Source organism: Vigna radiata, chromosome 6 (genome assembly GCF_000741045.1).
Source record: "Vigna radiata var. radiata cultivar VC1973A chromosome 6, Vradiata_ver6, whole genome shotgun sequence".
NCBI lineage: Eukaryota > Viridiplantae > Streptophyta > Magnoliopsida > Fabales > Fabaceae > Vigna > Vigna radiata.
In genome coordinates, this window is record NC_028356.1 from 35,901,636 (window position 1) to 35,916,487 (window position 14,852).

Below are 14,852 nucleotides of genomic sequence, written 5' to 3' on the forward strand. Positions count from 1 at the left end.
AAATTAAAACTATAAATTTTCAAATCAAATCAAAGTTTATTAGAGGAAGATTATTCAATTTGGTTGATCTTAAAGTTATTATTTTCAGTTTTTTACCATTATTAACAAATAAAGAATTCATGTCAATATTTTTATTGAGTTTTTGAATTTTGTCATTTTGGTGAGTTACATAATTGTTGGTTCAACTATCAAAATATCATTTATAATCTTAACCTTAATAAGGTGAAGCTAAAAATGTGTTTTGTGTTTTTTGTTTTTTATTTCCAACTGATTGAGTTTTTCTATATAAGACTTATCAAATCGATAATAACATTGTATAACAATGTGGCAAATCCTTTTGCATATGTGGCATATTAGTTTTGACATTCTACCTCTTCTCTTATCACCTCTTCTGTCTTTGAAATTAGAGTTTCTCCAATCACCTTAGATTCAAATACATTGCCTCTAAACTCCTTCTTTGCAGCAAAGTTTGTAGATATATTCAGGTTAAGACGACTGAAATTATTGAGTTTATTTAATATGCTTTCGAAGGTTAACAATTGAGTTTGCAATTCAACCCAACTAATGTTAATCTGGTTAGACAACTTAACAACTATTGGATTGTAATCAAAATCCAAATCATTTAGTGTCTAAATTACTAAATCAAAGTTAGAGATTAGTGAACCTGCTAACTTTAACTTGTCAACGAGATTTTTCATCTTGTCAAAATATTGCTCCGTCTTCATGTCTTTTTCACGTGTGTTGTGAAATTCAAATTTCTGCATTTGGTGTGTGCACGGACAAGACTTTGAGCTTCATCCCAAAGTTGTTTTGATGTTTCACAATGAAGCAATTGAGTTACACTGTCAATTGACATAAAATTCATCAACCATACTAGAATGACTTGATCTTGGGTTTGCCAATCCTATAACTAGGATTGAATTTTGTTGTCGTGTTCTCTGCAACAATAAATTGGTTTGGACATTTTATTGTCCCTAATATATAGTCATCAAGTTTACATCTTCTAATCACTTGTAAGACTAGAGATTTCCATAGTTTATAATTATTTTTGTCCAATTTGACAAAGATGGTAGAAGGTAGGTCTTTTTTCTAATTGACAACGGATGACATGATGATTGTTGTTATGAATCAAGAACAGTTAACTTGAAAGTTTTGATACCAAAATAAAGAATAGTATTATAATTTGCATTGATAATGTATTGATTAAATATAAGTACTAATGTACAATCAAGATCTTGTAATTATGATAATATAGACAAATACTTTCCTAAGAATGCTGATAAATAATTACATAAATTATCATAAAAAGAAAATTAACATTGTAAATCTCCAAAATCAAAAGTCATATATGATATTTGATAATATTTAATTCTTTCTATCTCTCTTTTCAAACTAATTGTGACATAATTATACTAAGTTTATCTCTTAACAAATTTTTTATTTTTAAATATTATTTAAGTATCCGAATTAATCTACTTATCAATGTTTTTCTTTATGGATAAAAGACTAACTTATAGAAAAATACAAATAAAATTTATCCAACATATTTAAAATAAGAGTTTAGCCAATTATAGTAGAATTAATAATGTGATAACCAAAAATTATCTGGAACGGTTAAACAATATAATACTTTGTTTCCTATATTTGATTTACTTTCTAAAACAATTAAAACGAGATATTATATTGAGAGATAAAAAAGGATTGTTTTTTCTTTTCATGAATATGAAATTAGAAAAATATGTTGTATATATTTGATTTCTAAAAAAAACTAACTTTATCAGCAGACAGGTTTGTTTAAAAAAGGTAAGATTTTCTATTATTGATTTTCAACTAACTTCTCCACAAAAGACATTCTCCTGAGATTGGTGAAAAACAAAACTTTCCAAAATTAAAATAGAATTTTACTAGAAAAGGGAAATTTTACTTATATTATTTATAATAAAAACGAATTATCTTGCTAAAATAAAAATTTACTTTTAAAGAACTAGTATAAATATTTTTCACCCAGCAAAGAAGATTTAGTTATTATTAAGATTCGCAATAATTTTAAGCAATCACTATTATTGGGTATGAAATATCTTTTCTGGAATTACATTTTTTATATTTAGCTTACCTTTTAAAATAAGTATTTCGCAAAAATAGTTTTTAACCAAATTTCCTGTAAAAACATTTTCGAAAGTGAGAATTAGCTCTCCCAAATTATAAAATTTATTGTTCCAACTAAATATTTATTATGACAATAAAATTGAAATTTTGATAAAAAAAAAACCTTTTTATATCTATCAAATTTATGTAAACATTTTTAACAATATTTTACTAATTAATAAAGTATTTTTTTCTGTTTCTGGCCTTATCTCTGTTTGATGAGATAACAAGATAAATTAATAATATATTTAGAAGCCGTGGAAAATTCGAGATTCCTGAAATTGTGACAAATTTCGATATTCTTCTTCTTCTTGCTCTCGAAGGTCTTCATCTTGTTGCGGCTATTGCAGGTTCTTCTTCTCCAATCTTCAAAGGTTACGGAAAGAAATCCTAAGGCTCCCTCGTGGCACGTGTCTAAATTCATTCACTTAATTGAAATTCCTTTTCCCTTCAATATTTAACCACACAATAACCCTTTTGGTTACGTTTCGACCTTTTACGGTTAGGGTTTTTCTTCCCTCCAATTTTGAATTTCCTTAGTTCTCTTTTTCTTTTTGATTTTTTTTTAGTTTTAATTACGAGCTTGATTGTTTTCTTCAATGAATGATTTGTTGGGTTTTGAGTTTAATTGTGGAATAATGTAACCCAGGTGTCTGAATTATTGAAGGGTCGTTGAAGGTATTTGTTTGTGTGCTTTGTTGAAAGGGGATTAGGTGTTAATGTTTTTGGAGCTATGAGATTGTATTGTTTAGCTTGTTGTGGTGGTGGTAACCCTCTTGTTGTGTTTGGTGAACCTTGATCATTGGGTTGGTGAAGAATAAAATGCCATCTAATTACTTATCGAGGCTTGGAGCTTCAATTCAGAGATCGGTTGTGGGGAAAGAAAGGGGAATACTGGACTCCGCTGAAATTCTGATTGGGCAAGGAAAGCTGTGGTTTGGTAGTTCTAAGTTTTTTCATTCTGTGCATAGTTCATATTGTGTGGAACTTAGCCTGCTCGTGCGCCCTGGCGTTGCCTTAGCTTCCAGCTCTGAATTGGTTGGAAAAAAAAGAACTTTGTCTGTGGTTGACACTCTGTCTCGGACATTTTCGGTTCCGTCTGTGTCGGGGCCGTCGTTTCAGGTCTGTGGATACCACATTGGTTCTGCCCTTGCCGGCCCTGATCAGTTTTCTAGTGGTGGAACTGGATTTCGTATTAAGGCAATGGCTGCTCACTTGCCCGGGGTAGTGGTTGGTGAATCTTATGTAGACAACCCGAGTTTGAAGGGTGTTCGCCGATCAGTGTCAACCAAGAGGATTGGTAGTATATGTTTAAACACGAGTTTGAGGAATGGTGGAAAAGTGAGCATGAGTTTGAAAAAGCATCAGCAGCCAGATAACAGTGCGATTTATGGATATTTTATTTATAATGCCGCCAAGACCTTGTATAATTCTCACCCTTACATGCAGTCAGGATCTGGAGCTTTCCATAGCCTGTCAAACTCGTGTTACTCAGTTGGGCCTGCTCATGACGTACCTTTTGACACTTCTGTCCGTGAGGAACAGTCAAGCAGTTCTGCAGATTCATCTGAACAGTATGTTATTCTCTCTTATTTATTTTACTCCATATGATATTTTGGTCCAGTGATTTTGACACCACGGTGATATCACTATACAGGAAAAAACTCGTAAATTTCATTGGTGTTTGCCTTTTGGATCAACTGACATGTATAAGCTATATAATAAAAAATTTGGAAGCTATATATGGTGGTTAAAAGTATATTTTTAATGTGCAATCTTATGGCTTGTATTACATGATTCGAGATGTTGACTGCAGGAAAACTCCTTCAGGGAAGACCCTTAAGTTAGTATCAGGATCATGCTACTTGCCTCATCCTGATAAAGAAGAAACCGGTGGAGAAGATGCTCATTTTATATGTTCTGAGGAGCAAGCAATAGGGGTGGCAGATGGTGTTGGTGGATGGGCAGATCTTGGTGTTAATGCTGGATATTACTCTCGTGAGCTCATGTCCAAATCAGTGGAAGCTATTCAGGAGGAGCCCAAAGGTTCAATTGATCCAGCTAGGGTGCTGGAAAAAGCACACTCAAGTACAAAAGCTAAGGGTTCCTCTACCGCATGCATCATTGCACTTACTGATCAGGTTAACTTCTCCTTTATGCTCTTCTGTTTGGAATATTACAGCAGCTTATGCACCATAACTTTGACATATATTACTGTAGTACTGAATTTCACTTCCTTAGTTTTTGCTTCCTTTTTCGTTGATATGAGTATCTTTATTCTACTATCCAATTTTCTTCCGGCGATTAATTTAACCCTTTCAGCTTATTTTCTTCATTCCACAGCATTCATTTGTGGAAAACCCATATAGGGTCCCGGTAAATGATTCTGCAATATATTGGCTTTCCAAAATAATTTTCACTGTTTTGGTAACTTGATTATGTGGAGAAGTTTCAAAGCAATAATCTTAGATCTTTATAGATCTTGTGACCTAGTGCATTTTAACATACGTAGTGAATTATGATGAAAAAATTCCAGTTTACATAGCCAAATGCTGTCTTAAATAATTTATGGTAAAAGTAGTCCTCAGTGTGCTTGTAATAGTTAAAAATCACTTTTAAAGGGCTTTTTATGTGTTTGTAAGTTGTGACAGTTAATTTTCTGAAATATAATTTTGTTAGCATTAGCATTGGATACATCTAAGCATAAGATTACATAATATGAAGCTCCATGGTCGGGATTGTTGAGTGATTTACTACGTCAGCATACTAGCATTAGGGGTAGACTACTTCAAATAGGGTGAAATATTATGAGTTGTTACATTTTGGAAAGAAAATAGAACTGGACATAAAATGGTGCATTTTGGTTAAAGAGTGGAACAAGAAAGAATAAAGCAGCACACACTCCACTCCATTCTATTTGCATACCAAACATTGCCTAGTAACTTCCAAACGATGTCCTTCCTGTGAACTTTGACTCTTTTTTTCCTGCTTTTCTTCATTTTATATTTTTACTTGACGGCTTGTGATTTTTCTTGTTTACAAATATTTTATTCTAATTTGTAAGTAAATAATTTTGCTATGTTATTATATAATTCTGAAAGAGTTGTTTTTGTTTCATTCTTAACATATATTCATTATCGCGTGTTTCTTGCCCAGGGCCTTAATGCTATCAATTTAGGAGACAGTGGGTTTATGGTAGTCCGAGATGGGTGCACCGTATTCCGATCCCCAGTGCAGCAACATGATTTCAATTTCACCTATCAGCTGGAATGTGGTAGGAATGGTGATTTACCTAGTTCTGGTCAGGTATTTTCCTCCAGATTCTGACAGTTCCATTCAATTTATTGTTGTGGACTCAAGCTTATTATGTATGCCAATTTTGTTAAATAGCCATTATAGGGGGTTCTGTAACTCAATTTCGTAGTAGAATTTCCCAGATATGCAAATGTGACTCGGTGCACTATTGCATCCACTATAGTTGCAGCATGCGTCCTGCATCCTCCTGCTGCGGTTTCAACTATTGTCTTACTTCCACTATATGCCCATGATGCTGTCAGCTATACGGCATAGCTAATTATTGGCTTTCTGCCATATTTTGCAATCTCCAACTGGTTGCACCAATATTCGCAGTTTATGTTTCATGAATCAATATTCGGCTGCTGATATAATTGTTAGTGTGCTGGCTTGTATTTGAAGTCTCAGTTCTTTGCTTCTGGGAGAGACTGCTTGTTTCTTCTATAGAACTGTTTACTGCATGATTTTCTGCCCTATTTTGTCTAGCTTATGCACTATGGTATTCTTTTTCCTGCCGATATACCTGTCTCTACATTAAGAATTCAACCGTGAACTAGTAGTCAAACTTGGTTTTGGGTTATTCTTGATGGTGATTGGAGAATAAACTCATTCAATTTTTTGTGAGGGTTGATTTTCTGCATCTAAGTTTTTTCTACTAGTAGGATGCTTAGATGGTTTGCTTTGTTTATGTTAGGTTTTTACCATTCCTGTTGCACCTGGCGATGTCATAGTTGCTGGTACAGATGGGCTGTTTGATAACTTGTACAATAATGAGATTACGGCAGTGGTGGTTCACGCCATGAGAGCGGGATTAAGTCCTCAAGTTACAGCCCAGAAGATAGCTGCATTGGCTCGTCAACGGGCACTTGATAAAGACAGACAGACTCCTTTCTCAACCGCTGCTCAAGATGCTGGTTTCCGTTACTACGGTGGCAAGCTTGATGATACCACAGTTGTAGTTTCATACGTTACTGGCTCAGCAGACGCATAATCCCGTTTTGTTGTGCCCTCTGTATATAATCACTTTTGTAACGGTTGTGACATGTTTTTAAGTTAACATTTTTAGGTCACAGTCGTCCTTGTTATGCTTGGTTTGTTAGTCCAGTTAGGGAAGAAATATATTTGTTCGAGGTGGAGGTGTTAAGTACCGAGTCTATTGACTTCTATGAGGTTAATTTTTGCTGTCAATGTTGTGAACATAGCAAATAATGGAGTGCTATCTCATAGTTCCCTATCACGAATTAGGGTTACATTTTTGTTGATTTTGATGGTGTTGTCATTTACTATTTCTGCTATTTTATTTGTACTAAAGAAAACAATGTACAAGCAGAAAAATGCATATTCGATAAGCATTTCTTCAAGTTTTCAGTAGTATGTTTCAATTCATTTCTTTTCAGAAACACGGGGTTGTGTAGTGTTACATGTTGCTTATGATCATAATCTTATATAAACGTTCCATAAACCAACTTGTACATCACACCGTCTCAACTCAACCTAGACTTATCTGAAACATTTCTTCAATTCCTTTAACAAACCACAATCACCCCAAAGCTTTTTATGGTCAAGCTACATTATATTATTCTGTTAATTATATATGTATAAAAAGAACATTTCAAGCCACGAGATTTTCACATACAGAGTAAAATGAAGTAATCAACTAAAAGTTGTTGTATTGACTAAAACCAGCAATTGGATAAACTAAACAGATAATTGTTTTTTTATATGTATAAATGGAAGGCATGTTGAAGAGTTTGAAATGTTTGAGAGAATATGGTTGGTTATAATGAGATGGATGATGACATCAATAAGAAATGAAAGTGTGATGAATCACATTAATAAGAATTGAAACTGTCAAAGTCAGAGAAACAAATACTTAACACTTCTTCTCCACTCTCTGCCAGCTGCCACAGCTCCTCCAACCTTGTGACTTCAAATCTGAATTTCTTTTCGTTCCGTTTAGGGTTTCGAATCGGATCTGATAGAGAGACGCAGCATGGTGGGTCGGAGAGACGCATTGCTCACCAGAGATAAAGCCCAATCATCCGTCGGATCTCGAATCGTCGCCGCCGTCGTCGTCGGCGTTCTCATTGGCTGCGTCTTCGCCTTCTTGTCTCCCAATGGCCTCTTCACCGCCGCTCCCACAACTCTCATTCGCCACCCCAAGGTTTTCATTCATCTTCCTCTTTCTCTTTTTTTATCTCTTCTTTTTCTTTTTACGAGTCAATGGTTATTTAGTTACCGGAATTTGCACATGCTGTTATGTTAGTCCTTGAACTGAAGGAAATTAGCAATGATGATCAAATTAGTTCAAAATTCAATGATCTAGTATCGCTAAACTTGTAGTATTAACATATATTTAGGATTAAAATCACAGTACGTAATGAAATTTCGAAATTTGCTAGACATTTCAGGGACTTGTTTTACATATTTTGAATTTCGGAAGTTAATATGACATGACATGACCTGCCAGTTCCAGTGACTAAAGTGATCCTTTACTCTTTGCAGGGTTAGGAGTGATGTTATATGGTTCAAATTTATTCTTGATTAAATCACCCACTCAGCTCTCAATTTACAATCTTTTTTTTTTTTTTCTTAAGTTTAGATTCTGTGCTCTTACACTGTGAACTAATCACTCTTGGACTTTTAAAGTAATTACTGGGATGAAACATCTTTTGAGTTCCTGAAAACTAAGTGTTATGATATTGGTCTCTAAAATAAGAAAATTCTAACAAGGTTCCAAAAAGTATAATTTATCAAACATATTTTAAAGTGATAAAGTATTAAAAACGTTGGGGCTTATTACATTGTTAGGATAAGTTATAACCAATTACTCTAATACCATGTGAACTTTTACGTTTAACTTAATCTTATAGAACCAATTTGTAAGGAAAAGTTTGTGACCGCTTATATACGATGACATTGTCTCTATTTAATCTTGAACTTTCAGGAGACACTAATGTGAGAATATTTACAATTTTTCAAGGACTAAAATATGGTATTTTACTGAAATAGTTAACAATCTTATCATGCATGAAAATTTATAATTGATTAATTAGTGTATACACCATTTTGATAATTAGTCGTTTTAGTTATTAGTATCAATGTTCTCTCAATTTAATGCTTAACTTTGGTAACTGTATTATGTTGGTTCTTCACTTTCGTTGTGCATCAATCAATTTAGTCCCTTCTTTATGCTACATCTACCATTTTGATTCCCAGTACTTGATTTTGTTGCGCTTCAGTTTTGGTGTCTCTAACACAAGGGGCCAAATGGATGTGCGGTTATCAAATTCAAGAAGAACTAAATTGATTGATTTTGTATCGTTGGCTACCAAATTCACTGGTTGTATTAATTTTAGAGACTAGATTGAACAATAGTTTTAAAAGTCTGATTAAATTTCCTTATTTATAATATCTGGCATTAAGTTAACCTGTCCTTGTAATTTTGGAGTACTACTCATTTATTCTCGTAATACTACTAAGTAAAGGAAACATTAATAACAGACTAAATGCAATTAATGTCTTAAAATATATCAAATAGAACGCTTACTATGTAGAAGGATGTGTATGAAAAATATTGATTGTTACTGTTGATTTTAGACGGTTTCATCTGCATGCGAATCTCCGGAGCAAGTTAATGCGCTTAAAGTTGATATTCTATCAGCAAAAGAGAAAAATTCCGAGCTGAAGAAGCAGGTGAAGGATCTTATGGAGAAGCTGCGTTTGGCTGAGCAAGGAAAGGGCCATGCACAGGAACAGTTTCTTGTTTTTGGTGAAAGACACAAGGCTGGGCCCTTTGGAACCGTCAAGGCTCTCAGAACCAATCCACCCGTCATTCCTGATGAATCTGTGAACCCCAGATTAGCCAAAATCTTGGGGGAAGTTGCTATTTATAAAGAGATAATCGTTGCCCTTGCTAACTCTAATGTGAAGGAGATGTTGCAGCTATGGTTCACCAACATCAAGAAGGCTGGCATTCCTAATTATTTGGTTGTTGCCTTAGATGATAACATTGAAGAGTTCTGCAAATCCAATGATGTTCCTGTGTATAGAAGAGATCCTGATCAAGGTGTTGATGCAGTCGGGAAGATTGGTGGTAACCATGCTGTTTCGGGATTGAAATTTCGTGTTTTGAGAGAATTTCTGCAACTGGGTTACAGTGTTCTCCTCTCAGATGTTGACATTGTGTACTTGCAGAACCCGTTTGATTATCTCTATAGGGATTCAGATGTGGAATCTATGTCTGATGGTCACAATAACATGACAGCTTACGGGTATAATGATGTCTTTGATGAACCCTCAATGGGTTGGGCTCGGTACGCTCATACCATGAGAATATGGGTTTATAACTCTGGTTTCTTTTACATAAGGCCAACTATTCCTTCAATTGAGCTCTTGGATCGTGTTGCTAACCGGCTCTCCAATGACCCAAAAGCGTGGGATCAGGCTGTTTTCAACGAGGAGCTCTTTTTCCCTTCTCATCCTGGTTACGAAGGACTTCATGCTGCAAAAAGGACGATGGATATGTACCTTTTTATGAACAGTAAGGTTCTCTTTAAGACTGTCAGAAAAGATGCTAAACTCAAGAAGCTGAAGCCTGTGATTATACATGTTAATTACCATCCTAACAAGTTTGAGAGGATGAAGGCAATAGTTGAATTCTATGCCAATGGGAAGCAGGATGCGCTGGACCATTTCCCAGATGGTTCCGATTGATAGGAACGTGAGAGTGAACATATTTCTAATACGGAGAAGGATTTGTATGTTCGAATTGATGTGATACAGAGGCAACCATTGCAATTCACCTCCCAGGATCAGTTCTATCTCAATTTACTTTTTGTTAAGTTTTACAATTTGTTGCTTTTGATAATTAAACAGGTTTTTTGTGTACCTTACGTTCTTCTCTTTGTATATATTTCTTATCTCTAATGCGTTAAAATTCAAATTGTCTGCTATGAACATGGCCGTTTCGTTCTTGTTGTTTAATGCAAAAAAATTAACTTTTTGTATTACAGTGTTATCGATATGAAATTGCATGAGATGGCTGCTAGTGATTGTTGTCGGGATCTTTAAACTCCGAGTACCTCCATATTGATTTCTGAATTAACCTGGAAAACGTGCAACCAGTTGGAAGGGGAAATAATATGCTTGATCTTGTGTAATTGTTATGTGTTTTGGCGATTCTTGAATTTTTTTTTTTAAGATTAAACATGTAATTTAGGGTTTACTGTCTGAGTTTGATCTGTTTTCTTAACGTTAAATATTTATATATATATATATATATACACACATATATAAATTCTTATTAAATAAACCTTTATGTTATAAAGTTATCATTTCAGTTTTTGTCGTCATACAATGGTTAAATCTTCTTAATTTGACTTTTTTTTTTTTTTATGGATATCACATTTTTACTATAGTTATTTTATGTTTAACAGTATTATGAATTGGCTTTTTCTTTTGCCACAGTTTCATGTCTCTCGGAATTTTGTCATTTTCAATGTATCTGTTCTTTCCTGTGAATATTTTCCTGACTTCACATGGCAGGTTACTTATTTATTTGGTGGATCACATGACAGCCATGCAGAAGAAATGAGTTTTGGGATAGGCTGAAAATATTTTTTTGTGAGAATAATACAACCTGTCACCTACGCCAAAGTTTTTTGTTTCTTCTTTGGGTTACTGTCTTATCTGGGATTGGAAATCCTGCGATGAGCCATTCCACAACCAATAAAATATTCGAGGAAGAACAGAGAGGTATTTTTTTAGTATTTCCTTCACTTTTACGTTTTAGCAATTTTACCTTTTTTTTTTTCTTTTTTGTAAAAAGTCACTGTTCAAAATAACTAAGCATTAGTCTTCTTTTACCTGTTTATCTTTATTCCATCATGTTTAGTTACTCCACACATTACCAAACCAGTAAGTTTTTCTCTTCTCTAATATTCATATATCAACAACTACTAATACATATTAAAGAATATTTGAAAAAAAAAAGTGTTAGAAAAACTACTTATAATTTATGATGAGAAATAGAGAGAATGAAAAACAAAAAATTATTCAGGACGTGATTGGGTAGAGAGTATGGGTCATCAGTGTCGCTTTCCTTCATTTACCCTTTAGAATTTTCTTCTTCTTTTGGCACATTCTTTCTTGTGACTTCGCCATCTATGATTATTGCCTGTAAAAGAAATGCCCTTGTCCCTTCGTGTCTAAGATCTCATTCCTCTGCATGAGAAAGAGCTGTTTTGGGAGGTGTAAAACTCAAACTTATAAGATATTGAGGTCAACATTAAAATTGTGTTAAATTAAAAATAAACAAATATTTGAACTAATTCTTTTATGATATCAAAGTTTTTTTATGAGATGAAAAAGTTTAAGTCTTATTTTAAACTTGATTTTGATAGATATAATCACTTTTGAGTTTTTAAGAGATGGATATATATATTTTTAGTTTTTTAATTTTGACGCAAAAATTACGGAAAAATTCCAATATAGTTTAATTTTAAAATTTTAAAAATCAACAGATATAGTTATTGTAATTTAGTTGTATTATTCTTTTTTTGACGTGTCAACTAATATTCCAAGCTAGTATTTAAATTGTTTTCACCATATGATAGGTTTTAACTCAAATGTTAATATAGAATATCATTTAACAAAAAGAATAACAAACTAAAATGATCGTCTTTATTTATTTTTAAAGTTTAGGTCCAAAATGTATTGGATTAGGATAGATGAATTTCAATTTTACATTGAAATTTAGATATTACAAACATTACAAACGTATTTAACTTTTTAAAGGTTTGTTTCATTCAATTAAGAAGAGATTATCTAGTGGTTTTTATGTAAAACACTCTTTAAAATAGGTAGAAAAAACTGTTTGATGTGATAGTTGTTTCGATGTATAGCTTACATGAAACTTAAAAATAAGTAAATCATATATTGAGATTGTTGGATTGCAATGGTTTAAATTTTATAATATGCATAAGAATATTACTTTTGACGAGATTAGAAAGCGTAGAGTCTTAATAAAGAGATGTATAAAATAGTGTATGCATGATATACATATGTCTTATGGGTGGTGAATCGTAGTTGGATAGTTTGATGTACATGTATATATATTGACATATATGTATATATGGTTTGATCATAGATAATTGGTTTGCTCAACTCTTGTTTGGTATTGTAGAGATACCTGAGATAGTATCATGCTTTGGAAATGGTGATAAGCATGACACTTGTATTAAGAAAGGTTTTCTGGTTTTACTAATGATTTAGTCAAGTAGACAAAACTTCAGTTGGTGAAAAATTGAAGTAGGCTTTATATATGACTTTCTTAGGTGTACATCTAAGTTAGTAGCATATGTTGTGTCACCTTGATATTAAAAATATTTTGGAATGTATCACATGTTAGCCTCTTATGGAATTTTTTTATTTGTTTATCACGATTTATTGTCATCTTATATTTAGTTATGACAACAGTCCATCAATCTTCCTTTTAGATCAACTAGATTAGGATTTAATATGTTGCCTTCAATGATGGTCAATGATGGTCGTGGAAAGAAAACAAGTTCAATTTTGATGGATCATGTATATCTTGCTTTGTGTGAGACCACAAGAAAATGAAAGATGGAGTCAGGAGAACGAAAGGACAAAAACAAAAAAGGGTGGGAAAGTGAGTTTAGGGATGGACGAGACAAGAATGAGGTGTGGTAGAAGATATGCTAGCAAGAAGGAAAACAAGATCATTTTGAGATGGAGAGGAAAAAAAGAACAAAGAAGGAAAGACACACCTTATATATATATATATATATATATATATATATATATATATATATATATATATATATATATATATATATATATATATATATATATATATATATTCATGCCCCATGACTACTCTTTAACTTCATTTGTTACATCAATCATTTTTTTATGTATAATCATAATTACTATGTCAATTCACTAATAAAAATTGAAGGAAAAAATTGATTCAAAGTTTGAGATAAAAAAATATATAACTTTTCGTTAAAAGTTTAGAGATTAAAATTATATTTAACCTAAGATAATATTAGATAATATATTTTCATTCATTTATTATGCAAATCAATACACATTTTCTTTATTTCTCATATTTCTCCAAGTACAGTCTTTTATTCTCTTAATTAAAAGCCTAATAAAAATTATAAAAAAAACTATTAAATTGTATCACATATGTATAATGATGAATGATGGTACAATATTTTACTTACATTAGCCTGTGCTTTCATAATTACTTATATATTAACTGCGATGATCATACTGGTATAAAAATGTATTTTTACATGTTTTTATTAAGTGAAAGTTAGATGAGTGTTGCTAGCTATATTATACTAAGAAATTGATGTTGTATATTTTTTGAGTACTTTTGACTCCTAGTGCTGTATAAATATATATATGTATATGCTACGCTTATAAATATATATATTTAGTGATGGTTATTTGTCTTTTGTTTGTGAAGAAAGAGACGTTAGAGTGTTGAATTTGCATTTAATTTGATTGTCTTGTAATTGGGTTTTAATGGCGATGTTCAGTTTTTGTCTTTTGACTTTGTTTGAATGACTGAAAGAATTTAGGTGAAGAATAATAAGGTGGCAACTGTCTTTTGAATGAATGGAATCTTATCTTTGAAATCTAAATAGGAAATTCACTGTCTCAAGTGCCAACCAGTAATAGAAAGTGATGAATTATTCACAGTTTTTTTTCTTTTCCTTAAGCACATAATTATTTTGAAGGAAAATATTAAGAATTAGAAGGGTGGTTATAGATAGGGTATTAGTTTTGAAGTGTTGTCGTTGGTTGAAAGAGCAAAAGGTCCTACAACTGTTGATGTTTTTAGGTTTTGATTCTGACTAATGTCATGTCTGCAATCATCCCACGTGCTCTCTCTCAGTCCTGCCATTTCTGTCACCCTGAACCCATGCTTCTTTCCCTTCTCCTGTATGTTCATTCTTCTTGGAACATAATTTTTTTTTTCTTTTTTTTTTCTATCAATCAACTAAATAATCTTACTTTTCCATGCTCCTATTTTGGAATAAAGGGTTTTTGAAAACCTATTTTGCATTTGAGAATATATTTTAATTTTAATTTTACTTATAAAGTTATACATAATATAACTTTTCGATGTCCCAAGGTCAATCTTAACTCATTTTTCTCGTTGATGTCAACGAGTCATATTTTACAAGCTAATTCCATTTATCATGGATTTAGGTTGAGTTAAATTTGATAAATTATATAATTTTTATGTAGGTTAGATTTTAACTTGGTTTATTTAAACTCGACTCATGTAGATTGAATTCGTGATAGATCGATTGATTTATTAATCCATTTACTTAATTTTATTTTATTAAAACTCAATCTTAATTTTATAAAAA

General features: G+C 32.4%; 2 protein-coding genes across 2 annotated transcripts; both read left to right on the forward strand.

Annotated features, from left to right (window-relative positions):
* Positions 1–2,403: 2,403 nt before the first annotated feature.
* LOC106765036 (probable protein phosphatase 2C 55) lies at positions 2,404–6,807 on the forward strand. Its single transcript, XM_014649524.2, has 5 exons — positions 2,404–2,646; positions 2,795–3,719; positions 3,962–4,286; positions 5,302–5,451; positions 6,134–6,807. The coding sequence occupies exons 2-5, from the start codon at positions 2,968–2,970 to the stop codon at positions 6,428–6,430; spliced, it is 1,524 nt and encodes a 507-aa protein (XP_014505010.1). The 5' UTR covers positions 2,404–2,646; positions 2,795–2,967; the 3' UTR covers positions 6,431–6,807.
* A 371-nt stretch (positions 6,808–7,178) lies between these two features.
* On the forward strand, positions 7,179–10,398 carry LOC106762962 (arabinosyltransferase RRA3). The gene is made up of 2 exons (XM_014647101.2): positions 7,179–7,603; positions 9,040–10,398. Exons 1-2 carry the CDS (start codon positions 7,433–7,435, stop codon positions 10,153–10,155), a joined length of 1,287 nt encoding a protein of 428 aa, XP_014502587.1. The 5' UTR covers positions 7,179–7,432; the 3' UTR covers positions 10,156–10,398.
* The last annotated feature ends 4,454 nt before the right edge of the window (positions 10,399–14,852 follow it).

Coding starts and splice junctions, on each gene's coding strand:
- LOC106765036 (XM_014649524.2), top strand. CDS start 2,968: ATGCCATCTAATTACTTATCGAGGCTTGGAGCTTCAATTCAGAGATCG. Junction 3,720..3,961: donor TCTGCAGATTCATCTGAACA/GTATGTTATTCT, acceptor TGTTGACTGCAG/GAAAACTCCTTCAGGGAAGA. Junction 5,452..6,133: donor ATTTACCTAGTTCTGGTCAG/GTATTTTCCTCC, acceptor TGTTTATGTTAG/GTTTTTACCATTCCTGTTGC.
- LOC106762962 (XM_014647101.2), top strand. CDS start 7,433: ATGGTGGGTCGGAGAGACGCATTGCTCACCAGAGATAAAGCCCAATCA. Junction 7,604..9,039: donor CTCTCATTCGCCACCCCAAG/GTTTTCATTCAT, acceptor TGTTGATTTTAG/ACGGTTTCATCTGCATGCGA.